This window comes from Tilletiopsis washingtonensis, assembly GCF_003144115.1.
Source record: "Tilletiopsis washingtonensis strain MCA 4186 unplaced genomic scaffold FA09scaffold_16, whole genome shotgun sequence".
Taxonomy (NCBI): Eukaryota; Fungi; Basidiomycota; class Exobasidiomycetes; order Entylomatales; genus Tilletiopsis; species Tilletiopsis washingtonensis.
In genome coordinates this window covers 1-25214 of record NW_020312013.1, presented here as the reverse complement: position 1 = coordinate 25214, position 25214 = coordinate 1, and the positions used below count along the sequence as shown (strand labels likewise).

The 25214-nt window shown below is 69.5% G+C and overlaps 9 protein-coding genes across 9 annotated transcripts; 5 read left to right on the top strand and 4 right to left on the bottom strand.

Annotated features, from left to right (window-relative positions):
• Positions 1 to 327: 327 nt before the first annotated feature.
• Positions 328 to 4258, bottom strand: FA09DRAFT_361717 (hypothetical protein). The gene is made up of 5 exons (XM_025745391.1): positions 3508 to 4258; positions 1662 to 3452; positions 1043 to 1604; positions 482 to 990; positions 328 to 428 (listed from the first exon to the last, which is right to left on the bottom strand). Exons 1-5 carry the CDS (start codon positions 3979 to 3981, stop codon positions 375 to 377), a joined length of 3390 nt encoding a protein of 1129 aa, XP_025596828.1. The 5' UTR covers positions 3982 to 4258; the 3' UTR covers positions 328 to 374.
• A 746-nt stretch (positions 4259 to 5004) lies between these two features.
• Positions 5005 to 6250, top strand: FA09DRAFT_76302 (hypothetical protein). Its single transcript, XM_025745820.1, has 4 exons — positions 5005 to 5161; positions 5218 to 5291; positions 5565 to 5621; positions 5676 to 6250. The coding sequence occupies exons 1-4, from the start codon at positions 5081 to 5083 to the stop codon at positions 6034 to 6036; spliced, it is 573 nt and encodes a 190-aa protein (XP_025596827.1). The 5' UTR covers positions 5005 to 5080; the 3' UTR covers positions 6037 to 6250.
• On the top strand, positions 6155 to 7358 carry FA09DRAFT_331057 (hypothetical protein). Its single transcript, XM_025742852.1, has 2 exons — positions 6155 to 7147; positions 7239 to 7358. Exon 1 carries the CDS (start codon positions 6465 to 6467, stop codon positions 7092 to 7094), a length of 630 nt encoding a protein of 209 aa, XP_025596826.1. The 5' UTR covers positions 6155 to 6464; the 3' UTR covers positions 7095 to 7147; positions 7239 to 7358.
• Positions 7142 to 7768, bottom strand: FA09DRAFT_76306 (hypothetical protein). Its single transcript, XM_025745821.1, has 3 exons — positions 7419 to 7768; positions 7239 to 7358; positions 7142 to 7150 (listed from the first exon to the last, which is right to left on the bottom strand). The coding sequence occupies exons 1-2, from the start codon at positions 7700 to 7702 to the stop codon at positions 7277 to 7279; spliced, it is 366 nt and encodes a 121-aa protein (XP_025596825.1). The 5' UTR covers positions 7703 to 7768; the 3' UTR covers positions 7142 to 7150; positions 7239 to 7276.
• A 397-nt stretch (positions 7769 to 8165) lies between these two features.
• On the top strand, positions 8166 to 10614 carry FA09DRAFT_343801 (MFS general substrate transporter; the record flags this gene model as incomplete). Its single annotated transcript, XM_025744618.1, has 8 exons — positions 8166 to 8456; positions 8577 to 9210; positions 9262 to 9675; positions 9732 to 9836; positions 9890 to 10012; positions 10065 to 10089; positions 10141 to 10344; positions 10396 to 10614. The coding sequence occupies 8 exons, from the start codon at positions 8166 to 8168 to the stop codon at positions 10451 to 10453; spliced, it is 1854 nt and encodes a 617-aa protein (XP_025596824.1). The 3' UTR covers positions 10454 to 10614.
• Positions 10615 to 11223: 609 nt separating this feature from the next.
• On the top strand, positions 11224 to 12755 carry FA09DRAFT_339923 (hypothetical protein; the record flags this gene model as incomplete). Its single annotated transcript, XM_025744265.1, has 5 exons — positions 11224 to 11404; positions 11666 to 11719; positions 11775 to 12518; positions 12594 to 12652; positions 12708 to 12755. 5 exons carry the CDS (start codon positions 11224 to 11226, stop codon positions 12753 to 12755), a joined length of 1086 nt encoding a protein of 361 aa, XP_025596823.1.
• A 304-nt stretch (positions 12756 to 13059) lies between these two features.
• Positions 13060 to 14767, bottom strand: FA09DRAFT_343799 (hypothetical protein). The gene is made up of 5 exons (XM_025744617.1): positions 14351 to 14767; positions 13825 to 13926; positions 13375 to 13768; positions 13225 to 13316; positions 13060 to 13174 (listed from the first exon to the last, which is right to left on the bottom strand). Exons 1-5 carry the CDS (start codon positions 14720 to 14722, stop codon positions 13091 to 13093), a joined length of 1044 nt encoding a protein of 347 aa, XP_025596822.1. The 5' UTR covers positions 14723 to 14767; the 3' UTR covers positions 13060 to 13090.
• Positions 14768 to 15807: 1040 nt separating this feature from the next.
• Positions 15808 to 18364, top strand: FA09DRAFT_299634 (Zn-dependent exopeptidase; the record flags this gene model as incomplete). Its single annotated transcript, XM_025740296.1, has 5 exons — positions 15808 to 15901; positions 15949 to 16133; positions 16243 to 17540; positions 17594 to 17866; positions 17920 to 18364. 5 exons carry the CDS (start codon positions 15808 to 15810, stop codon positions 18362 to 18364), a joined length of 2295 nt encoding a protein of 764 aa, XP_025596821.1.
• Positions 18365 to 19079: 715 nt separating this feature from the next.
• On the bottom strand, positions 19080 to 23747 carry FA09DRAFT_299665 (hypothetical protein; the record flags this gene model as incomplete). The annotated part of the gene is made up of 6 exons (XM_025740299.1): positions 19080 to 19763; positions 19813 to 19895; positions 19948 to 20421; positions 20470 to 21781; positions 21831 to 23370; positions 23419 to 23747. The coding sequence occupies 6 exons, from the start codon at positions 23745 to 23747 to the stop codon at positions 19080 to 19082; spliced, it is 4422 nt and encodes a 1473-aa protein (XP_025596820.1).
• Positions 23748 to 25214: the final 1467 nt, after the last annotated feature.

The window sequence follows — 25214 nt, the reverse complement described above, 5'->3', positions numbered from 1 at the left end:
CGGCGGGGCTCGGCGCACCGCCCGCGTGGGGAAGGCGCGTTCCCACGCGTGCCGGCTCATCGTCGCGCCGCCAAGGGTCCTGTCGTGTCAGGCCGCGGCCGGCAAGCACCCAGAGCAAGGCGGTGCTGTCGGCCGTGCGATGCTGCGACGCTGTACGGCGGCAGCTGGTCGAGGGTGACAGCTACGCAGGTCTGGCTGCTCGACAAGCACCAGACAAGTCTATTGCGCCTCCACGGCCCTCCGCTCCTCCAGCCAACTCTCTCAGCGTCAGACTGCACTCGAGGATCGACTCTGCGACCGCCACGTGGCCGCAGTGCAACCAGGGTGCTTCGATTTATGATCTCATTGCCCTTTCTCCCTCGCTATACCAGCGACTATGCGTGCGTCAGCGGGTCGACGGCCAGCACGCCGTCGTGCTCGACGTATGGCTGCGCGCAGTGGGTCAGCTGTGCGCCTCAATCCACGGCCCAGCACGACTCACATATGACCAGCCGGCGAGCCACGCCCGCACCGCCTGGCTCAGCCCGACGCGCCGGCGGTCCGTGTCGGTGCTCGTGTGCCGCCCGCTGCCGACGGCCAGGTACGCAATGCCGCGCCGCCGCTCCGCCTCGAGGCCGAGCAGGAAGCGCTCGACGGCCGCCGTCGCCTCGGCGGCGTGCAGCGCGTGCAGGTCGAGCAGGAACTCGGTGCGCTCCTCCGTCGTCTGCTGCGGCGCCACGCCGCGCGGCGCGACGCCGAGGCAGAGGCCCAGCCCGGCGCCGGCCGCCTGGCCTCGCAGCGCGCGTGCGCCGCCTTCGTCTGAGGGCTGCGCGGCTCCGGCAGTCTCGGCGATGAGACGCTCGCGCAGCGCCGCATGCCGATCTGACAGAAGCACGCCAACAGCGAGGCGCTGCTCCTCGGCCACGCGTGCGTTGAGTGCTTGGCCCTCCGCAGACCATTGCCGCGCTGCCGCGCCGTCGCCGGCTTTCCACGCCTCGGCGGCACGAGCGACTGCAAGGGATATCAGCACGGTGCAGCGACCTCGAGTACAACACATACTCACGACACTTGTTGCGCTGCTCGCTCAGCGCCGCAGCTGTGCCTCGCGTGGCGCTGTACGCTGCAGCGGCCGCGCGGCCCGTTGCGAGGGTAGGCAGCAGCGCCGGAGCGCGCAAGACGATGCGAGTGCTGCGAGCTGGCGCACTCGCCGCGGTTGCAGCGCCTCGCGGGCCGCTGGGTGGGGCACGGGCGGCGGAGCTGCGCGAGCCGCCGAGCGTGACGGCGGCCTCGCCAGAAGCGACGAGGGCCATGGGCGAGTGCGGCGAGCCCTTGCCGCCGCGTGCCAGCGCTGTGGCCCAGCGCGTGCGGCTCGAGTCTGCGCCCGCCGATGGCGCAGCAGGCCCTGTCGGCGCGCCTGGGATCACCTTGCCATTGCGCCCCTTGGGGCCTGCTGGCGGGAGGGGCTGCAGCTCCGGAAAGTCCTCGCTCGGTGGCAGCGGCGGTGTGTCGGGCCCGGCACCGACCGGCATGCCGCTGCTCGCGCCGGGACCGCCGCCTGCAATGCCGGAGGCCAGTGCCTGCACGACGTCCGAGTCGTGCAGAAAGCTGCAGGGTGAGTTGAGGCACTGCAGATGCGTGTCAGCGAACGAGCTCTAGCGCAGATACGTGCGGCGGCGACTCACCTGTCCGCGCAGCCAGAAGCGACAGAGGGCGCGGCCGAGGTCGTGCGAGAAGCGGCAGTCGGCGCGGCGACACTCGCCTGCGAGGAAGTACCGGCACACGCGGCCGGGCCCACTGCCGCTGCCTGCGTGCGACAACTGGTCTGCCGGCGACGGAGACGCAAGCGCTGGGACGGCACCAACACTGCCGCTCGCTGCGCCAGCCGCAGCCATGTGTGGGCTTCGCGGCGCTGCGGCAGCGAATCGTGGCGAAGAGGCAGCGGCGAGGCGGTGGCTCGCAAAAGCCTCGCGCGGCATGACGCTGACGCCGCTGGCACCTGCGCCGCGAGGAAAACGCGGCGCGCCGGCGCCCGCTGGCGAGGCATGGCTGAGCACCGGCGATGCCACACTACTGCTGCCGGAGCGCGGCCCGGACGGTGGGCCGCGAGGCCCTGGCGGCGCGCCGCCGGACTCAAAGATGGCGCTCAACGTCGCGTCGACGTCCCAGCCGTTGGCGGCCAGCGCGTCCTCGATCTGCTCCGCCGTCCACGCCGGCTGTGTGTTCGAGCCAGTCGACGACGACTCGGAGCCGAGTGAGGCAGGTGCGGCAGACGACGACGAAGCGTTGACGATGGAGTAGAGCACGTCGAACGGCGTCATGCCCAGCTCCTCTTCAGCCGCGTGGCTCGCCATGGCCTGCGCCAGAGGACTCGAGTCGCGCGCCGACATGCTGCCGCTCGCCGAGCTGGCCGACGTGGCAGAGCCAGGCCAGTCGCCGCCGCCGCGCAGAGCCGAGTGCCCTCCAGCGCGTCGTCGTGCAGACGCTGGCGCACCAAACGGCGAGAACTCGTCCTGGTCGGGCTCAGAGTCGTCGGACGGCGATGAAGCCGAGCCAGACGAGTCGTCGGTGCCGAGGCCGCTGGCACTGCGCGCAAGACCACTGCCGACGCTGCCGGCGCCGCCAAGATTAGAGCTGAGGCGGCGCATGCTGAGCGGCGCAGTCGTGCCGTTGTTGCCGCCAGCCGAGGACGAGGCGCTGAGCCAGCTCTCGCGCGCGCCCGCAGACGCGGATGAGGGCGCACCGCGCGGCCGGAACTCGATCGCAGAGACGTTGAGGCGCGGGCTGCCAAGCGGACTGGGCGAGGCAGGGCGTGATGAGGCGCCGCTGCTGGCGGCCAGCGCAGCGGCGAGGCCGGAGGACGCAAAGGCATTGCCGCCGTTGGCACTGCCGCCATTGCCGAAGCTCGGGCTCGTCGAGAGCGCACTGCTGCTGGTGCCGTTGGCGGCGCCGTTGCTGTTCCATGGCGACTCGGCCTGCCGCGCACCGGCCCAGGCCGCACGTGCCCATGGCGCCGTACGCGCGTTGCTGGCGCGCGGGCTGCCGCTGCCGATGGCGCCGTACGGATGTGGTGCGGCGAGCGCGGCGGGTGCCGGACTGGCTGGCAGCGTCGGCCAGGCACCGTCGCCATTGCTGCCGAGCCCGCCAGTGCGTGGGCTGAGCGCGTCGCTACCGAGTGCCGCGTCCCAGCCGCCGGTCAGCGCGGGACTGGGCAGCGGACTGCCATTGGCGCTGCCAGGGACGGCGCCGGTGGGCGTGCGCGGCGCAGCGCCCCACGGCCGCGCGACGTGCGGATGCAACGGCGCCGCCGAGCTTGATGAGGAGCGCACGCTCGCTGGGCGCCGGTGCGGCGACCCAAGCGCGCCCTGAGTCTGCGGCGGCGAGAGAGCCGGCGCAAAGGTGGCACCCGTCGGCGACACGTCCTCGCGGTGCCGGTGCAGCAGCTCGAGCACGAGGCCGTCAAGGCGCGACGCGGGCTGCGGCAAGCCGCGCGTGAGCGATGTGCGGTGCGCAATGCAGCAGGCCACTTACCGGACGTGCGCCCTCGGCGTCGGCGAGTGCTTCACCGAGCAGCTCACGCACGCGCTCGATGCGCTCCTCGTCGTCGAGCGCATCGTCGTCGAGCGCGGCCACGAGCTGCGCGATGCGCTGTGCTGGTGGGAGAGGTGCGGCTGGCGGCGACGTCGAGATGCCGTCGCTGCTGCTGCCGTCGGCGCGCGCATCCACGGCGCCGAGTGCAGGCGACTCGACATCACTGCTGCCGGCGTCGCCGTCGCGCACGGAGCTGCTGCTGGCAAGCGAGCTGGGCTTCTGCGGGCGGTACGGCGCCGCAGCGGCAGCCGCAGTGGCCGCAGTTGCGATGGCGGCCGCGCTGGGCCGGCGCGACGGCGTGCGGAGCAGCAGCGCCTCGAGGAGTGCGCGGGCGTAGGTGGTGGAGGGCGCCGAGGCGCTGCCGCCGGGCGCAGGCGCGGCGGCGCTGGCGGGTGAGAGGCGAGGCGAGGACATGTTGCCGCAGGTGGCAGTCGTGCGGCAGGTGCGGAAACGCAGGCGGCGGCAGAGGCAGCAGAGGCGGTGCTAGGAGGCTACGGCCCGCAGCTCCACAGCATCGCGCGGCAGCCGGAGAGATGGGCGCAAGGGAGCGCGGCGGCAGCACGCGGCGCCAGGCGCAGAGTGATGCGAGGCGAGATGCGAGGCGGAGAGACGCAGCAGCTGAGCGAGAGCAGAGCAAAGCAGCCAGTGCAGGCGAAGGAGAGAAGGACAGCCGGATGGTGGTGGAGCGAGGGGCAGCCGCAGGGGCCAGGCACAGCAGCAGCAGCAGCTCTCACGCCATGCGCCACGCCTCTCAGGAGCGGCGCGTGCGCACGGCGCACTGCTGCTGCGCCCTGGCCGCGCTGCCCGCCTGCCCGCCGCCATCGGTCGCGGCAGACACAGGCGGCGTGCCTGCATCGCGTCCAGCATGCTGCCACGGCGTGCGCTCGGCGCAGCGCCGGCGGCGGCACCGATGCCGCGCACGACATCTCCGCGCGCGAGGCTCTTGTTCCCGCCGCAGCGCCCTCGCAGCTGCGCCAGCTCGCGCCGCTGCTGCACCTGTCACAGCCTCCAGTACGCACAGCGCTCGCGCTATAGCTGCGATCAGTCGGAGTCAAGCCAGGGTGCTGGACATCCAGCAGCGGCCGGTGATGGAGCGTGAGACGGAGCTTTGATGGCGACAGACACGCGTCGCGTCCAAGCCCGGCACCGATGCGGCCAAGCAGCGGACGGACGAGAAGCGCAGACGGCGTGCGCGACGCGAGCGAAGGGGGAGCTGTTCGCCTGCTGCGATCTCACCTCGCTGCGTTCGAGGCTCCCGCAGCTGGCAGGCTGCTCGGCGCCCGGCCTCGGTCCGGACCGCCGCCACACGCCGAGTGCGACGAGCAGCGCGGCACGGCTTGCGGCCGGAGCGTGGGAGCGAGATGTGGCAGCGCGACACGGCCGAAGTGTGCATCTCGCGTCGGCGCCCGCGGCGTGTCGCTCTTGGCGCCGCTTGCGCTGCTTGCTTCCGTCTGCCATCTCCACCTCTCCTTCTCGCGTCCCGCAGCACAGCACAGCGCCGCCTCGACTCCAGATGCGCGCGCCGTTTGCCTCGCTGCGGGCGCTGCTCAGCGCGCCCGTGTCGGGCTTCGACGCCTGGCGCCTCGTCGCCCAGGTGCGTCGCCGGCCGCCTGCTCCATCTTCGGCCTGGCACTGACCCGCATCGCGCAGATCGCCGTGCTGCAGACGCTGCACTACTTTGTCCTGCTGCTGCTGCTCCCGCTGGCGCACCTGATGATCTCCGCGCCGGCGCCGCTCGGCTTCACCGGCGGCGCGCTGAGCGTGTCGCGCCTGCTCGACTGGCGCGAGCTCGTCGCGGCGCGCCAGTTCGTCGCGTCGCCGACGTGGGCCGACGTCTGGCTCGCACCCGTGCCGCTGGCCGGCGTGGCAGGCACGGGGCCGCTGCAGCACGTGCCGGTGCAGCTCGTGGCGCGGCCAGGGCCTGAGCAGGGTGTGGCTGCGGCGCAGACGCTGCTCGGCGGCGACGCACCCGGCGACGAGTGGGCGGTGCGCGGCGCCGATGCGCGGCGCAAGTGGGCCGCTTGGCTGGCGTGGAGTGTTGCCGGCGTCGTCGAGTGAGTGCATGATGTGTGGTGGTGCGGTGCGGCGGCGGCTGACGGCGTCCGCAGCGTGCACCTGCTGCTCTTCCTCATCCGGCGGCCGACGCAGATGCTCGACCACGTCCTCACGCTGCACGTGCTGCACCTCGTCGCCACGATCTTCTACACGCGCGCCTTTCCCTGCCCCACCTACTTTGCCCTCGCCGCCGTGCACGCCGCCGCCGTCGTGCTCGTCGCCGAGCGCCGCGCCGTGCAGCGCGAAATGCACGACGGCTTCGAGCCGCTGCAGCTCGACGACGAGGAGGAGGCATCGGGCGCAGCAGCGCCCTCGGCGTCAAGGCGGACAGAAGAGGTGTTTAAGCTGGAGGACGACGACGACGATGCGGGGCGCACAAAGGAGGAGATCGAGATGCGCCCGCTGCAGCCATGAGCGCGGTGCGCGGCAGACGCACAGGAATGCCATTGCTTTGCCGCCGGATGAATGCGCAGTGGACGTGCGGCGGTATTGCGGTGGTCGAGATGCGTCGGTGGCTGCGCAACGTCTGTGAGTCGTGCCAAGCTTGTGCTCCGGTCTCGCCGGTGCTTCCTGCGAGAGGCTTCTACTGCGGACGGCACTGCCCCTGGCGCGACGCGAAAGCGCGTTCGATGATGAGGCACAAGGCCCGCTAAATTGAGCGCAGCTCGATAGATTGCACATAGCGGCTTCGGTGCCGCAGCGAGGTCTACCGGCTGTCTGCGCAGCCGTCAACAGCAGCATCAGCCCCATGCGCTGCCAGCTTCCTGCCGCGCAGCATCGAGGTCCTTAGCCGGCGCGGCAACGTTCACCCTTGCCCTTCATCCCTCACCACCGTCCTCGAGATGTCCTTCTCCAGCGTCTCCGACTTATCCAACACAAAGACACGAGGCCCACCGGCGCACGCGTCGGTGGGCCCTTACTCTTCTCACTCGTCGCCGTCGCCATCGCAGCGCGGCGGAGCGACGCACTCTGGCGGTCCCCTGGACGACCCACAGCGTCCGCTGGCGCATCTGGCAGCGCCTCACGCGTCCATTTGGGGCGCACCTACGCTCGCGGCGCCGCGTCCAAAGGTACCGGGTGCGCCTGTCTCCGCACATGAGCGTGCTGCGTTTGTGCAGCTGGGCGCAACAGCCCCGCACGAGAGACCGACGCCCTTCTTCTCGTCGGGCGTCGATGACTTCATCAACATGCCTGGGGCGCGCTCGGGCTTCGCGCCGTCGCCTGGGCACGCTCAGTCCACCACCGGCGCCTCCTCGAGCTCGCATTCGCACACGTTCTACGACGCGTCGCCGCGCTCCTCGCCCGGAATTGCGAGCGCTGGCGCCAGCAGCGGCGCCGGCGGCCTGGCGGCGCTCGAGGCATTCTTCGACCAGCCCTTTGCGCCGCGCTGGCAGGCGGCAGCGCTCGCATGTCTGCGCTTCGGCGCCGAGGCTGCGCGGAGGAAGACGCTGGCAACGCGCGGAGACAGGTGAGCACAGGGGAGCGCCGCGTGGCGTAGAGCTGACTGTGTGTCAGACTCTTGAAACTGCTGGTGGCCACGGCGGAGGACATCGTGGAGGTGTATGGCGAGCGTAAGTGACATGCAGACTGCGCTGTGTCTTCTGCAGCTGACTCGCCCGCAGCATTCGCGCCCGACGCGTCCCTGATGTGAGCGTCACTGCCTTGGCTGTAGGAGCGCGCTGACCTGGGTCTGCAGAGAGCGCGACGCACTCTTGGGTGCATGGGCCAAGCCGCGGCTGCAGCACGTTGTCAGCTGCGTGGGCGGCAGTGTGGTGGGCGAGGAGATGCGAGCGTACGCGGGCTGTCTCAAGGGCCGTGAGTGGTGACGAGGACGAGCGGCGCGCCGCTGGCTGACGGCTGCGGCGCACAGTGCTGTATCTGATCTACCGCTCAAGCGGCGAGGCGGGCGCGGTGAAGGCCGTGCTGAAGATTGGCCTTGTGGGCGGCGCAGCATGATGGAGCAATGCACGATTGCACAGCTGAGGCGAGTGGAGGGGCACAGGAGAGCCAGTATGAGCGTGCCTGGTACAGCGAGTCGCCTCCCAGCAGCAGCCTTCCCAAGACAGCGCTCGCCGGTCATGCCGGCACAGCTCACAGCATGTAGCTGAGTCGCTCACCAGCTGCCTCGCATGTGGCCTCAGGACCGTCGCAACTGCTGCTGCCACATTGCCAGCTCACAGCAAGAGCACTGAATGGCGGCGAGCTGCGTCGGCCGGCCCTCCGAGCTGGTCCCACGCTTCGGCGCACGGCGGCCGCATCGTCGCGTGCCGCGGCCGAAGCGCGGCCGCTTGCCTTCGGCGAAAGCGGCGCCGCGGAGCCGCCTCGGCACGGCACAAGCACAAGCAGCATCTCATGCGGAGCGCGGTCAGCACGGCGCCGCGGCACCCTCCGCGCACCACGGCAGCGAGGCGCAAAGCTGCCCTCTCCACGCCGCAAGATGCAGCACAGGATGCCGCCGGCTCGCTGCGCGCGATAGAAGCCGGTGCGCAACACCACGCCGGCCATGGCCGCCACCGCCCCGCACATCCCACCACCACCTCACTATGGATCCCGGCCCCTCACGCACCCCGGCGCCGCACGTCGCACCGCACTTCGCCGGCGCAGGCATGGCGCGGCGCGGCAGCCGCGGCGGCGGCGCCGTGGCGCTGGCGCGCACGCACTCGCACAAGGACCTGCACGACGCCGACGTCTCGCACGCCGACGGCGAGTTTGGCGCCGTGAGCCGTTCGCACCGCCAGGACCACGCCTGGCTGCACGGCCAGCTCGAGCGCACGCACAGCCGCACCAGCAGCCGCCGCGCGCCGCGCAGCGAAGCACGCCCCGTGCCGCCGCCCGTCGCCGAGACGCACGACGAGCACGCGCAGCACGAGACGCTGCGCGAGGAGCTGCGCGAGTACGAGGCCGAGGACGCCGAGAAGGGCGCGGCGCGGGCGCGCGAGCTGGAGGAGGTCAAGGCCGGCGGCACCGGCGAGAAGGCCGCGCACGAGGCGCACGTCGAGGCTGCACACGAGGCCGGCGACAGCGCCTCGGCCGCATCGACGCGCGCCGCCGACGTCGAGAAGGGCGCGCCGCCAGACGACGCCTCGAGCGACGAGTCGCACGACCCGGACCTCGTCTCGTGGGACGGGCCCGACGACCCGCACAACCCGCGCAACTGGTCGCTGCACCGCCGCTGGGCCGTCATCGGCATCGTGTCGTCGTACACGTTCCTCTCGCCGCTGAGCTCGAGCATGATTGCGCCTGCGCTGCCGCTCATCGCAGAGGAGCTCGACATCCGCTCCAGCGTCACGCAGAGCATGACGCTCTCCGTCTTTGTGCTCGCCTACGCCATCGGCCCGCTCTTTCTCGCGCCGCTGTCGGAGATGTGGGGGCGCAAGGCCGTGCTGCAGCTCTCGAACCTCTTCTTCATCGTGTTTACGATCGCCTGCGCCGTCGCGCCGTCGTCGGCGAGCCTGATCGCGTTCCGCTTTCTTGCCGGTCTCGGCGGCAGCGCGCCACTCGTCATTGGCGGCGGCGTCGTCGGCGACCTGATGAGCCCCGACGAGCGCGGCACGGCCATGTCGGTGTACTCGCTCGCGCCCTTGACTGGTGAGCAGTCGTGCGTGTCCGCACGTGTCCACACCCACTGACTCCTTCCAGGCCCCTCGATCGGCCCGATCATCGGCGGCTGGGTCGTGCAGGGCCTCAACTCGTGGCGCATCAGCTTCTGGATCACGCTCGCGCTCTCCGGCGCCACGGCGCTCGTCGGCATCTTCATCCTGCCCGAGACGTACGCGCCGCGCATCCTGGCGGACAAGACGAAGCGCCTGCGCAAGGAGACGGGCAACGCCAAGCTGCACACGATCTTCATGCGCGAGGACGAGGGCTGGCGGCGGCGCATGGCGCGCAACCTCGTGCGCCCCTTCATCCTCATCGGCACGCAGCCCGTCATCCAGCTGCTCGCGTCGTTCTTCTGCATCGTCTACGGCACGATGTACCTGCTGCTCACGACGTGGAGCTCGACGTTTGTCGACGTGTACGGCGAGTCGGTCGGCATCGCTTCGCTCAACTACCGTGAGTCGTGAGTGGAGCGGGCCGAAGGGGATAGCACTGGCTCACACCGGCGGCAGTGTCGCTCGCCATCGGCTTCACGCTCGGCGGCCAGATTGGCGGACGCGCCGTCGACCGGATATACCACCGCCTCAAGAAGCGCAACGGCGGCGAGGGCAAGCCCGGTGAGCGTCTGCGCGGCCACAGCGCCCGCACCTGTGCTCACCCCATGCCGCAGAGTACAAGCTGCCGCTGATGATGTTCACCGGCTGGATGGGCCCCGCCGGCCTGCTGCTCTACGGCTGGTCGGCACAGTACCGCGTGCACTGGATCGTGCCGAACCTCGGCGGCGTGCTGTTCTGTGAGCTGCGCCGGGTGCGCTGGTCAGTCCGCCTGCTGACGCTGCCTACCAGCTGCGGGCATGCTCTGCGTCTTCAAGTGAGCCGCCGCCGCAGTCGACTCGTCTTCACTCTTGCTGATCCGCCGCAGCCCGATGCAGAACTACATCGTCGACTCGTACTCGATCTACGCCGCCAGCGCCATCTCGGCGGTGGCGTTCCTGCGCTCGCTCGCCGGCTTTGGCTTCCCGCTGTTTGCGCCGTCGATGTTCGGCGGCCTCGGCCTCGGCTGGGGCTGCAGCGTGCTGGCGCTGGCGCTGGCCGTCGTGGGCCTGCCGGCGCCGTTCCTGCTCTTGTGAGTGGTACTGCGGTGTGGATGTGGCCACCTGCTGATGCCGTCTCGCAGCCGCTACGGCGAGCGCATCCGAGGCGCAAGCCAGTACTGCGCCGCCCCGCAAGGATAAACGCTGGAGCTGCTGCCTGCAATGCATACACCATAGACTGCACCATGTGGGCCGTGGCGGGCTGCGCTGTGAGGCTCACGTCGAGGGTGCTGCTCGCATCAGCGCACAAGCTCGGAGCTCTGCTCAGGTGCGCCGGAGTCGCGCCCGCAGCGCATGCGGGGCCGGACGCCGAGGCGCGGCGCCGTGACATCAGCGTGCGGCAGCCCGTGCGCAGCGGCGGCATCTCGCTCCGCCGGGCCGTCGCAAGTCGCCGCCGGCTGCCAGTGGGCGCATCTCAGCATCTCGCAGGCCAGCAGAGCGCGCCTCTCATGCTGCAAGAGCACATCTCGGGTTGGCGCTCATGCTGCTGCGGCATGCTGTGTGAGGGCGGGTTGATGCGGCGCGGCGATTGGTGTCGCATGGGCTGGCGCGGCGCGGCATGCGGCAGCGCGTTTGTGCGGCCTCTGCGGCCTCGCCGTTCCTCAGCGCCGCCCGTCACGCCGTAGTTGAGTGATGGAGTGAAGCGCCATAAATGCAGCGAGTCGGGTACTGAGGATTGTGGTGCTGATGCAGCACGCCCACGCTGGCTGTGCGAGGCAGCGGGCGGGCGGAGCATGGTGCGGCAGGCGCGGCCCGCGTGCTTGTGGCGGTGACAGCGTCGGATGATCGGCAGCGGCGAGCCGCGGCGAGATGAGCGGAAGCACCAGCAGCGGCAGCAAGCGCCGCGGCAGCGCGCACGCCGCTTCGCTCCTCACCTCCACCACCCACCACCCGCATACACGCACTGCACCATGCCCATCCTCAACGTGCACGCCGGCGCACTGCCCAGCTTCTCGCTGCGCCTCAAGCAGGGCCAGACGCTGCCGCAGCTGCGCGAGCGCGCCGCCGCAAAGGTGCGCCTCGAGCTCAAGGACGGCATCCCGCTCGTCGTCAAGTACGCGTGGGCCGGCGAGCGCTTCGCCCTCGAGGACGGTGCGTGGCGGCGTGGCATGACGAGGAGGGGCAGGTCTGGCAGGCCTGGCGCAGGTAGCTCGGGTGGAGAGTCAAGTGCGGCGGCCGATGCGCTGCAGTACAGCGACGGCCAGGCGGAGAGTGGGCGCAGAGGCAGCGCCTGTGCTGCCAAGGGCGAGGCGCGGCGACAGCGTCGTCGTGCTGCAGCTAGGCGCACACCGCCGATGTGTCCTGCCGCTACAGTCATGCTCGCCAGTCTTTGTGCTCACACCGCGCCTGCAGAGGATGACTACGACATCTTTGTCGAGCGCATCGCCAACGAGAAGGAGGCTGACCGTGAGTGCATGCGGCGATGAAAATATGACGCACTGTGGCTCACACTGCCGCACAGTCTACCTCGAGTCGCCCGAGATCCCCGCGCGCGGCAGCGACGCGCACGACGACGACGACGCGCGCTCGGCGCACTCGGCCGCCAACACGGCCAACGTGCCCGTCGTCAACGACTCGACGCTCGTTGCGCGCACGCCCGGCCGCAGCGGCAAGGACAGCGCCGTCAGCATCCACCGCGTCACGCCCAACCACGTCACCAGCGCCGACGAGTTTGCCGAGGCCGGCGGCGTCTCCGGCGGCGGCCGCGACTCGCTCCTCTACCCGCCGGCGCGTGAGCCGGCGCCGCAGCCGGGCTACAGCAAGCCCGTCGTGCCCGACTTCCCCGCCACGACGCCCGGCATGGACGCGATGAGCGTGCGCAGCGGCAAGACGGGCCGCACGGGTGCCGCACCCTCGATTGCGCCGAGCACGACGCCGTCGCACAAGCTGGCGTTCCAGGAGTTCCACAGCACGCTCGGCGTGCGCCTGCTCAAGGGCAGCCTCGGGCCCGTGCAGGACGTGCCCATGATGCTCAAGAGCGGCTACCGCCACGTGTACGTGTCGCGCAGCTTCGCCCTCAACCACGGCTTCATCCCCAAGGACACGACGCCCGGCACGTACGGCTTCAACGGCATCACCAACCTCGGCAAGTGGCCCGTGCAGGTCGGCAGCAAGGCCGTGCCGTGCACGGTGATGCTCGCCGAGGACTCGTACTTCCCCGTCATCCTTGGGCGGAGCTTCATGGAGAAGCGCGGCGTGCGCACGGGTGAGTGCAAGAATGTGGCAGCTGCTGCGCCGGAAGGGCAGCGCGCGACTGTGCACCTGCTGACACGCCGCGCAGACCCGATCGACATGACGAGCGTGACCTTCATGGACAACGGCGAGCGCGCCGACGTTGAGGTGAGCGTGACGAGCCGCGGCAGCCGACGGACTAGCGACTCACGCGTCCTAACAGGTCGTCGTTGTGCGGGACGAGGCCGGCGAGCCGATCCCGATTCCCTGAGCGCGCCCAGCACCCGCGTGCACGGGCCTGACGCCGCCCAGCCCTGGCGTCCGCTGCGATACCGACTGCCTCCGTGCCGCCTCCTCGACCTGCCAAACTACCCCTGCCTCTGCAATGACTCAGCACGCTTATTCTGCTTGCGTGACGAGGTGTGCATTGCGGCTGCGCGCACTGCTGTATGTCAAGGTGCACGAGCCATGCGCGGGAGGGAAGGCTGGGTATGGGGCAGAAGCGGCGATGACCGGGAGTGGCAGCCGCGGATGAGCGAGCTGCACAGAGGCACAGTGCGATAGCCCCGGTGCGACGCAGACGAGACAGGACGGAGACATGGCACATTATAGCTCGGCGTGCGGCACAGCAGCCGGATCGCCCTTCCAGCCGAGCAGCGGCTGCGCCTGCTCGATTGCGAATTTGACAAACTGGAGCGACGCGTGAGCAGAGCATAGGTGTGAGATGCGGAGGCACGCACGTTGTAGTCGTCGCCGCCAAACAGCACCGCCGCCCACATGAGCATGGCGATGACCAGGAGCGCAGTCGTGCCCGGTGCCTGCTTGAAGAAATCTGCGTGCAAGCGCTGCGGTCAGGCTGCTGCCCGCGCACGCCGTGCGCCGCCGCTCACCTCGCACGCCAAATGAGCCTGCGCCTTCTCCGTTGCTCCACCGCCGCCATGTCTCTTCGCGCTCGCCGTCTTTCAAGCGCGCGATGCGCACGTTCCAGTCGAGGAAGCGACTCTCCTTTGGGTAGTAGACAGCGAGCGTGGGTGCAGCAAGAATGTTGAGCTTGCTGGCGAGGTGCACGCGGCTGAAGGGCCGCAGATACGCCGTGCCCGTCGTGTCGGAGCGCGAGAGGAACTCGTCGATGTCGGCCTCGCCGGCGAGCAGGAAGTCTTCATTGTTGTACAGCGCCGGCGGCGCGTCGTCATCGGCGGAGCTCACGCCGGTGCCGCTGCGCCCGTCGTCGCGCTCCTGTCCTGGCAGCGAGGAGCCGTCGTTCCAGGCCATCGACACCCACGGCTACACACACGCATGCGTCAATAGCGCTCGGACGTCCTGCGGCTCGCCGCGCTCACCTTGCCCTGCACGCCGGCCTTATACCACCGCTCGTCGACGTCGACGGAGACGTACACGACCTTGAACTCGTGCGGATGCGCGCGGCAGAACTCGGTGATCGTCTGCGGGGCGGCATCAGCACGCCGCACGTGTCTGAAGATGAACGCAGAGCGCCGCGGCTGTCTTCCGAACTGCAGCAGCTGCCGCAGAGCAGCCCGTGCATGGGCCGCAGCACGCCACAGCCGTCTCTGCCAGCGCTGTGCCTCAAGGCGATGCTCGCGCATGCGACTGGGCCTCGAGCCTGAAGCGCGACGGCGCCATCGCTGCGTCTCTCCTTGGCTGCCAGCTGTGCGCGCAAGGAGGCGCCATCGTCGCATCTACCAGGAATGTGCGCAGAGACGGACGCTCCTCTGCCAGCTAAGAGTGCCCTCGCCGCCTTCGGCTGTGCGCGCCAGACATTGGCCCCACCCGAGCCTCTGGTTCGGCGCCACGGCGGCCCGACACGGAGCAGCTCCCGTCCCCTTGGCGCCTTTGCGCCGCACGCACCTGCGTGTACTCGCGCAGCGGCTGCCCGGCCCACTGGCTGCTGAAGTAGAAGGCGACGACCTTGGCGTCGCGGAAGTGGGCGCGCAGGTCGACGGGCGCGCCGGCGGCGTCGACGAGGCGCAGGCGGCGCAGCAGCGGGTCGGCGTGCGCGTACTGCGCCGCCGGCGGCAGCGGCAGGTGCGCCGTGGCCTTGAGCGCAGGCTTGAGCGCGGCGCCGGGCGACGCGGCGGCCGACGACGACGCCGAGGCGCCGGCGCCGGCGGGCGTGGCGGGCGCGGTGCCGCTGCCGCTGGCGAACGACGGCGGCGCGGGCCCGGAGTTGGGCCCGAAGGAGACGCTGCGCTTGGGCGTGGGTGTGTCGAGGGTGGCCATGGTGGGGTGTGGTGGTGGAGGGCGGAGCGACGGCGCGCGTGGCGCCCTGATAGCCGATCACAGCGCGCGCCAAACTGCGCACGCGCCACGCGCCGCGATGACACGCTCGCCCTCATCACCGCCTCGCCTCGCTCTCAGATCCTCCTTCGCTGCTGCGACCGGCGCCGCATGCCGTCTGCGTCTGCCTGTGTACGGCCGTACTGCGGCTGCTTCTCGAATGCTCTGCGGCGCCTGGAACGCAGCATCCGGCGCATGCGTGCGACCGCCGCGCGAAGCAGCGGATCTTGCCAGGGCGGCGGACCCGTGACGACTTCCCCGGCCCAGCGCAGCCGGCTGCTGCGGGCGTGCCTGTGCCAGCGTGCTGTCAGCGCGGCTGCACGCTGCCGGCGTCCGAGGTCCGCCCGCTGCGCGTCATGCTGAGAAAGCCGCGAGACGTGGAGAGCTCGGCGAGCTGGACTCTCACATTTGGTCTGCATCGCTGAGCCTGAGCACACACGCTTCTCACTGCTGTGTCTCGACCAAGCTGGGTGCCGAATGCTGGCCGCCGGTGCTGCGATGGCCGCCAAGCTGCAGCGCGGCTGCGCTGATGGCGTGCGAAGCTCTCTCGCGTCTCCTCCCCACGCGGCGCAATCGCCGGCGGCGTCAGCGTGCATCGGGCGTACGGCCGCGGCGGCCAGCGCGCCGCCGCCGTGCCCCAGACGCATCGGCCAGCAGGGTCACACTCGCCGGCCTCTCACCACCACACCGCAAGCGCAAGCACCATGGCCGACCTCGAGAAGCACGCCGCCAAGCACGCGGACAACGACGAGGAGCCGCGTGTGCTGCACGCCGACTTCTTCGACGCCGCCGCGCGCCCCGCGGTGCGTGCGCAGCGCATGCGCCTCCTGGCGCTGCTCGGCACCGTGGCGCTGTGCTTCGTCTGGCTGCGCCCGGCGCTGCCCGCGCTGCCCGCCGAGCTGCGCCCCGGCAGCCTGCGGGGCGCCGGCTGCGGCGGCCGCCGTCCGCACTTGCACCGCCCGCTCGATGTTGCTGCGGCAGAGGGCTATGCTGGTGCGCTGGCCGGCCACGCCGCCCTCACCGGCGACATGTCGCAGGCCGTCGCTGCCACGGGCGCCGACCCGGACGCCGTGCAGCGCTTCATCGAGGCCCTCTTCCTCGCGCAGCCGTCTGCCGATGGCGGTGAGTCGTGCGCACACATGCATGTACACCGCTGACACGCGCGGCAGTGCGCGAGGCGCTGCGCCGCTACACCAGCCGCACGCACGTTGCCGGCACCGCGGCGGACCGCGAGTCGGCGCTGGCACTCATGATGGAGTGGGGCACGGCGCTCGACGCCGACCTGCCGGCGCCCGACAAGCGGGAGGAGCTGCTCTTTGACGCGGGCGTGAGTGGAGCCCGCTGTGCGGCACCGGTGCCACGCTGACTCGGCTCTGCAGACGCCCGAGGCCATCCACTACATGACCGCCTCGGCGCGCAACTTTACCGCCTCGCCGCACGCTCGCACCGGCGCTGTCCCGAAGCCGCACCCGCTCGGCGAGCCGCGCGTGTGGACCGACACGTACTCGTCGTGGCTCAACTACCCCGTCTCGGCCTCGCTGAGCCTCAGCGAGCCGGGCGCCGCCAGCCCCTACTGGACGGCCGCGCTCAAGGAGGACGTGCTGCCGGGCGCCGCCGAGGGCATGCCCGTGTTCCACGGCTACTCCAAGAGCGGCTCGGCCAGCGGCCCCGTCGTGTACGCGGCGCTGTGCAGCAAGAAGGACTTTGAGCGCCTCGCCGCGCTCGGCGTCGAGGTCAAGGGCGCCGTGACGCTGTGCCGCTACGGCGGCCCGTTCCGCGGCCTCAAGGTGCGCGCCTCGGCCGACGCCGGCGCCGTCGGCACGCTCATCTACAGCGACCCGGCCGAGGACGGCGAGATGACCGAGGCCAACGGCCACGCCGCGTACCCCGACGGCCCGGCGCGCAACCCGTCGTCGGTGCAGCGCGGCTCCGTGCAGGCGCTCTCGATTGCGCCCGGCGACGCCTCGACCATCGGCTACCCGTCGTACCGCAACGCCACGCGCCCCGCGCCCGAGGACTGCGACTCGCTGCCCGCCATCCCGTCGCTGCCGATCTCCTACGCCGACGCCAAGGCGCTGCTCGTCGCGCTGCAGGGCCACGGCACGCGCGCCAAGGACGTCGGCGAGAACTGGGAGGGCAAGGTGCCGGGCGTCGACGAGTACTGGACGGGCCCGAGCGAGCACATTGCCGCGCTCGACAACCAGATGACGGACATTGCCGAGACGCACGACATCTGGAACGCGTACGCGCTCATCCCGGGCTTCCTCGAGGACGAGCTGGTCGTCATTGGCAACCATCGCGACGCGTGGACGTTCGGCGGCGCCGACCCCTCGAGCGGCACGGCGACAACGAGCGAGGTGGTCAAGGCGCTCGGGGCGCTCACCAAGATTGGCTGGCGCCCGCTGCGCACCATCCTCATCGCCTCGTGGGACGCCGAGGAGTACGGCCTCATCGCGAGCACCGAGTTCGTCGAGGACTACCCGAAGTTCCTCGAGCGCGCCGTGGCCTACCTCAACATCGACGTGGCCGTCGCCGGCTCGCAGATCGACGCGCAGGCCTCGCCCTCGCTCGCGGGTCTGATGCTCGACGCCGCCGCCGAGATCGCCGACCCCGAGACCAACGGCACGGCCAACATCAAGCTCGAGTACCCGGGCCCGCTGGGCTCCGGCTCGGACTTTACCGGCTTCCTGCAGCACCTCGGCATTGCCTCGACGAATGTCGGCTACGGCCGCAAGAAGACGGACCCCGTGTACCACTACCAGTGCGTGTGCCGAGCGACTGGCGACGGCGTGCTTACTGACATGTGCTTGGCAGCTCCAACTACGACACGTTCGAGTGGATGGAGCAGTTCGGCGACCCGACGTTCGAGCGCCATCTGGCCGTGTCCAAGCTGCTGGGCCTGACGGCGCTGCGCACGGCGTCGGCCCTGACGGTGCCGATTGACACGGCCGCCTACGCCAAGCAGCTGTCGGTGTACCTCGGCAAGGTCGACAAGCTCGTCGACGAGGCGAAGCTGCCGCACGTCGCAGACGCACGCTTGCGCAAGGACCTGCACAAGCTGGGCGGAGCCATCAAGAAGGTGCAGCAGTGAGTGCTTGTCGTGCTGCGCTCGCGAGCGTACGCTGACCTGTCGTGTCCAGCAACGCGGACAAGCTGGAGAAGCGCAAGGCGCACCTCGTCAAAGAGGTCAAGGCGCTGCTCTCTGGCCACAAGAAGGGCTACACGGAGCTGCTGGCGCAGCAGGCGCCGCTCAAGAAGCACAAGCACGGCAAGCCCGACGACTCGGAGCGCCTGCGCGCCCTGCTGCTCGCCATTCGCGATGCCAACGCGGCCAGCAAGGCGTTTGAGCGCGGCTTCATCTCGAAGCACGGCCTGCCGCTGCGCCCGTGGTACCGCCACCTCGGCGTCGCGCCCGGACGCTGGCTCGGCTACGGCGCGACGACCTTCCCGGCGCTGACCGAGGCCCTCACGCTCGACGGCGGCAAGGGCGCGAGCGAGGCCGCGCAGGAGCTGGCGGAGAAGCTCGAGCGCCTGGCCCACACGATCAAGCCGCACGGCCACCCGCACTTTGCGCACGCCCACTGAGGTGCAGTGCGGCGGCAGAACGAACTGAATCTCATGCTACGCCCTTCGTAGGGACTGGGCGGGCAGCGCAGAGCGAGGGGTCCTATACATTCATTCCAGCACCATCCGACTAGGCCTCCTCTGGCCGCTGCATCTCTTGCTGCACCGCCTTGTATGCTGAGACGTACGTGTGAGCGGGCGCCAGAGGCCTCCGGAGCAGCGCACTCACCCTTGCCAGACTTGACACGCTCGCCGCGGCCGCGCCGGCGCCACGCGCGCTGCAGCGCCTTGATCGCGTTCGTGAGAGGGCCCTTGCCGAACGAGTCGAAGGCGAAGCACGCCGCGGCGTTGCACACGACGATGAGCAGCAGCGCCCAGTGGAACGAGCGCGGGAACTCGACGAGGCCGAGCAGCTCGAACCAGAAGCCCGACGGCACGAAGAGGAAGTACAGCGAGAACGACGAGAGCACGGTGAGCGCGAGCATGAGCATCGCTGGCAAGGGGTCAGCCTGTGTCGGATGCGCGCCGGCCGGAGCACTCACGGTTCGTGTACATCGGCCGGCGGTACGGCGGGCCGACGGAGAAGATCGCCGCGACGATAATGTACTGGAAGCTCGACACGAGGAAGAGCGCCGAGTTCTCCGGGTTGACGACGTCGAGCGCGTCCGGGTTGACGACTGGCGGCCGGTACCTGGGAGAGCTGTCAGCCGTGCTCCGGCGCCTGAATCAGCGCCACTCACCACGGCTGAGCGCGCGTGAAGAAGAACACGAGCACCTGCGTCGCCGCGCAGATGAAGACCTGGCCGAGCATCGAGATGAGCACCTTCTTCGACACCAGGTTTGCCGTGGGCCGCTTCGTGTGGATCGTCGAGTACGGCAGGCCGCGCGCCATGGCGACGGCGAGGGGGATGATGAGGCCGAGGTCGATGTAGAGGAACTGGAAGTCGCCGAGCGACGAAGCAAAGCCGTACAGCAGCGTGATCGTCGTGAACTGGATGAGACTGTACAGCGCCATGAAGGAGAAGCAGCCGAAGCTACACGTGATGGCCGCCCGGCCCTCCTTGATGACCTCAATTACGCAGCTGATGTCGGGCGAGCTCGACGTGAAGGGCGCGGCGACGGACGCCTCGGCCTCGCTCAGCGAGATGCCGACGTCGGCCGCCTTGAGCGCGCCGCAGTCGTTGGCGCCGTCGCCGCACATGCCCACCGTGTAGCCGAGTGCCTGCAGGCGCTCGACGAGCTCGTGCTTTTCGTCGGGCGACATGCGCGCAAAGATGGTGCCCTTGATGAGCATGCGCCGCAGCGTCTCGATGGGCGCGTAGTCGATCATCCAGCGGAAGATGTCGCCGGTGACGGCGAGCTGGTAGTCCTGGAAGTCCAGCTCGTCGACGTCGAACACGTGCGGGTCGTCGGAGATTGGCTGTGGGAGGGTGAGCAGCGGCAGAGGAGGCGTGAGGGAGTGCACGCACCTTGAGGCGGTACGGGTCGAGCTTGATGCGCTCGTCGTCGACGCTCGACCAGTCAATGACGGCGGATGAAGTCTTGGAGTGACCTGTGGGGCGGGTGTCAGTGCGGGAGCGGCGCGACGGTAGCGAGTCGCGCACCTTCGACAAACGACGGCAGGAACACGTGCGCCGACTGGCCGACCATGCCGCACTCGCGCGCCACGCTGATCGCGGTGCGCGGGTTGTCGCCGGTCGCCATCTTGCAGATGATGTTGGCGTTGGTCAGCGTCGCAATCGCGGGGGCCGTGCCCTCCTTGATCTTGTTCTCGAAGATGATGAGGCCGAGGAAGCGCAGCCCGCTCTCGGCCTGCTCGCGCTTCATGCGCTGCGCCTTGATCCAGCTCATGTCGCTGATCGTCTTGCCCGCGCACGCGATGACGCGGTAGCCGTGCTTGGTGTAGTACGCCAGCAGGTCGTCGTAGTCGGCCGGGAACGAGTCGGCCTCGCAGATGTCCTGCATGACCTCTGGCGCGCCCTTGACGAAGACCTCCATCGACGGCGACTTGAGGCGCTTGACAATGACACTCATGCGGCGCAGCTGCGAGACAAAGTCGAAGGTGCGGAGCACGCCAACTGCGGGAGTGTCAGCTATGCGGACAATGCGGGGAGGGCACAACTCACGCTCAAGGAAGTGCGCATGCTTGCCCGGCTTCACGGCGTCCTCGACCTCGAACTGCTGGCCGCCCGGCGGGCGCACGACGGTCTGCACGAGCGCCGGCGCCCGCTCCGTCAGGCGGCTCTTGCCGTCCTTGGCCGTGCCGACCTTGGTCGTGGCGCGCGCGGCCTGCTCCTTGCCCTCGTCGAGCGTCCAGCCGGTGAACTCGAACATCTTGACGTCGAGCGGGTCGCCGATGACCTCGCCGTCGACGACCTTGAGGCTGTGGCACGTCGCCAGCGCGTAGAGCAGCGGCAGCTTGCGCGCCTCGGCGTCGCCGCGCTGCGAGTTGGGGTTGACGGGCATCTCGTCGGCCTGCTCGTGCAGCTCGCTGAAGCGGCGCGCGCGCAGGTCGATGGTGCGCGTGCCGAGCACGTCGAGGCCGTCGGCGGTGAGCGTGCCCGTCTTGTCGAAGCACACGACGTTGATCTTGCCGCCGATGTTGACGCGGTTCGGCGAGATGCAGAAGATGCCGCCCTTGCACAGGCGCGCAATCGCAAACGTCGTGCCGATGCTCATCGTCGCCGGCAGCGCCGGCGGCACGACGACGGTGATGAGGTCGAGCGCGCGCACCACGATCGTGTGCCACGCGATGCCCAGCTTGACAAAGTTGACCGAGCTCGCCAGGAAGCCGACGCCGGCGATGCCCGCGAGGAAGCCAATGAAGCGGAACGAGTCGCGGTAGAACTTGAAGCCCATCGGCTTCGGAAAGAGCATGCTGCGCACCAGCGCGCCCTTGGTTGTGTCGAAGCCGGTGCGCACGACCATGGCCTTGGCGCCCGCCTCGCCGTCCTTTTCGCCGCCCGTGGCGCGGATGCGGATGATGCGCGTGCCCGAGAAGAGAAAGTGGCGCGCCAGGTCCGGCGGCACTTCGCCGCCCGCGGCGTGCAGGCCGGCCATGGCCGCGTCCGTCAGCGGCACCTTGGACACGGGCACCGACTCGCCGGTCAGCATCGACTCGTTGACGATGGCGTCGCCGCTCAGCAGCACGCTGTCGGCAGGGAAGAGCAGCAGGCCGCTCTCGGCCACGTCGTACACGTCGCCCGGCACGAGGTCCGCGCTGTCGCGCACCGCCCACTGGCCCTCGCGCAGCACGCGCACGGCGCACGTGAAGCGGCTCATCTCGCGCATGCGCTTGATCGTGCGGCGCGTCTCGAGCAGCGTCGTGATGATGCTTGCGGCCGAGATGAGCGCGATGCATGCGGCGTAGTAGTAGTAGTCGTCGAAGGACCAGAGGATGATCGAGACGATCTGGAACATGTAGAAGGGGTGCAGGACCTGCGAGGGGTCAGCCGGGTTGCGGGCGCGTCGGCTGCGGGCCACTCACCTCGTCGATCAGCAGCTGCGGCGTCGTCTTGCCCTCAATGTCAATCACGTTGCTGCCGAACAGCGTCGTGCGGTCCTTCTCCGCGTCCCACGAGATGCCGGCGGCCGCCTGCGCCGTCGACACCCACGTCGGGTCGCGCCAGTCCTTGACCATGCGCCAGCGGCCGGTCGGCGGGTGCAGCGCGAAGCGCGTGTAGCGGTAGTCCAGGTAGGTGAGGTCCATGAGCTGCTCCGTCTCGACGCCGGCGAGGATGGGCAGCGGGTCGGGCAGCGCGCCGTTTGCGCCGCGCACGCCGTTGACCATGCTGCTGCGTGCGGATGCCGCCTTGCTGCTCGGCTTGCTCGCCGACGTGCGCAGGCCGGGCGGCATCGTCGCCGGCGGCGCGCTCTGGTGCTCCTGCTGCGTGCTCGGCGGGTCGCGCGAGGAGAGCGGAAAGACGGTGGCCAGCGGGCGCGCAAACGGCACCGTCTTGGGCTTCTCCTTGACCATGTCGCCCCACTGGTTCTCGACGATGACAAACTCGGCCGTCTCGAAGTCGGCGAGCGCGCACACCCAGCGCAGGCGCCAGCGCGGCAGCCAGCGGCCCAGCAGGTACACGACGCCCAGCGTGAGGAAGCACACGAGCGTGTAGGCAGCCTGCCGCCCGAGACGCGTCTGGTAGCCCGTGAAGCGCACGAGCGCATCGTCCTCGGCGAGGTACACCTGCTGGCGCGACTTGGACTGCTTGTCGAGGAACTGCAGCTCCTCGAGCTTGCGCGCCGCGGCCTGCTGCGCCGCCGCGGTGCCCGACTCGCCCGCAGCTGCCTCGACGTCGGCCGGGAAGGAGATGCCGCGCTCGGAGCGGCCGCGGCCGAAGCCGCTGGAGTCGCCGCCCTCGCGACGCTCGCCGGCCAGCTCCTCGTCGAGCTCGTCCTGCGGCTCATGCTCGGTGCTCACGCGCGCATCGCCAAAGACGGGGTCGACGGTGCCGCCGATGCCAAACGCCGACGGCAGCAGGCCGCCGCGCTCGTCTGCGCCGTCCTCGTCCGAGGTGCTGGAGCGCAGGCTGTCCGCGTCCATGTCGTCGTCCTCGTCGTCGTCGTCGGAGCCGAACTCCTCGTCGCTCCAGCCGCGTCCGTCGCCGCGCGAGTCCTGCGAGCGGCGCGACGTGCGGCTGACGGCGCTCGACGAGCTGCGGCGCCGGCCAAAGGACGGCCGTCCGGCATCGGACTGCGCTGCATCGCCTCCGCGCAGCGACGCCATGAAGCTGCCGAGCACGCCGCGCGGCCGCTCGTCGTCCTCGGGCGCGCGCACGGCGCTGACCCGCCGCTTGCGCCCAAACGCCGCGGAGCGCGCCACGCTGCGCACACTCACGGCCGTGCCGTCGTCTGGGCTGCCGACGCCGTCCATCTCGCCGTCGAGCCCCTCGTCGCTGCGCGCCGACGACGTGCTGATGCGGCGCGAGCGCGTCGGCGAGGCCGAGAACTCGCGCGAGATGCGGCGCCGCGAGCGCTGCGACGAGCGGCGGCCGAGCTCGGGGCGCACATTGTTGTGGCGCATGCTGCGGCAGTGTCAGTAGCGATCGTGCGAGATCAGCGGCACGGCTCACCTGCTTAGACTGCTCGGCACCGCGCCGGCCTCGGGCCCGTCGAAGATGCTCGAGCTCAGGCCGCTGTCGTTTTCGTAGCTGCCCACCTGGCTGTCGCGGCGGCGGCGCGTGCCTGCGGCGCCGATGAGCACGGCGCCGCGCTCCTCCTCGAGCTCGACGGCCTCGGCACTGCGCGACCACGCCTCGGCCTCGGCGCGCTCGGCATCGTCGAAGAACGGCGACGCCGGTGGCGGCGGTGCGCGTGCGGGGCGCGGCGGCAGCGAGAACGGCGACTGATACTCGTCGGCGGCGACGTCGAATGGCTGGGCGCCCGAGCTGGGCGGCGCCATGACGGCGGCGGCGAGGGGGTGCGCGGCAGTCGCCGGCGTGCGCGGCAGGGACGAGCGGGACGAGGACGCGGCGGCGGTGTGCGGCGGCGTGACGGGCAGCGGTGCAGGTGAGTGTGAGAAGGAGAGCGTGAGAAGGAGAGCGCGAAGTGCGGCGGCGAGGAGCAGGGCCAGCTCCGGTCGAGAGGGTGCCGCAGGTGGATGCAGATCGGAAGGAGGCGCAGCTCGCGCGATACGAAGACGGGTCCGCTTGGCGCGCCATCGTCATGCTGCATGGGCATCGGCTGCGCTTTTGTAGCCTGGCATTTCAGTCTATATGGCAAGAGTTGAAGCTGCTGAGCAGCAATACTGCTCTGGGCACAGCTCTTGCTGGTTGGTAGAGCAGGGTTCTAGGGCAGAGCACAGTGCATGTGGCAACTGGCTTGGCTAGAAGTGCAGAGGGCTGCAGACGTGATTGCCTCTCAAAGGTCTCACTCCACCTGGCGCAAGAAGGGCAAGTTGGAGCCGCTAGGTAGGCACAGTACTCAATCAACACATACGCCCAGCCATTCTTGAAGCCGCCAGGATGCTGGCAGCTCTTGTTGCTGGCCTTGTTTGCTGCCTCAAGCGCCTTGGCCTTGTCTGTGCTGCAGATGCTGTTGTTGGTCACAGCCTTGGGGTTGCAGCCAGGTGCCTTGCACAATCTGTTCTTTGCCTTCTGGCACACATGGCATACCGCTTGAGGCAATCATGCCAGCGCATTGCCTCAATGGCATGACTGGAGGCCTGCAGCTGCCATATGATATACAAGGCTTGCAAGGACAGTCTCTACATGCAGCAGCGCCGCGTCATTGCCTAGCTTGTCATGGCCTTCAACCTCAACAATGTGTTGTTGCCCTTTGTTGCCTATGTCCAGTGCAAGACATTCATGACCCTGAAGCAGCTGCAGCGCAGCTCTGACCCCTTCACCTTCTTTTCAGCAATCCAGAAGGCAGCAATGGTGTCAATTCTCTTCTTCACTGGCTGCAGGCCTGGCTTGCTTGGACCTTGGGTTTGCAGCATGGCAATCAGCACAGACAATGTTCAGCTTGGCCAGACAATGTGCAGCACCTGGTTGGTGAGCTGTACACCACCTCCACGCAGAAAGGGCACAAGCCAAGTGCAGTGCACCACTCTGACTCAACTCCTTAACCAAATTGAACTGTCTATTCCAAACCCCAAGGCGCATGGCAATGTGATGCAGCTTGCGCATTGGGTCAAGGCATTTGCAGCCTGTAAATAATGCAGTCAATATGCTCTTTGAGCCTGCCATCTGGCTTGTGCCCTTGCTTGTGCATTGCTGCCTGCTTGCGCCAAGTGCCTTGTGTCAATGTGCAAGACGCTCTTCTCTTAGGGTTTAGGGTTAGGGTTAGGGTTAGGGTTAGGGTTAGGGTTAGGGTTAGGGTTAGGGTTAGGGTTAGGGTTAGGGTTAGGGTTAGGGTTAGGGTTAGG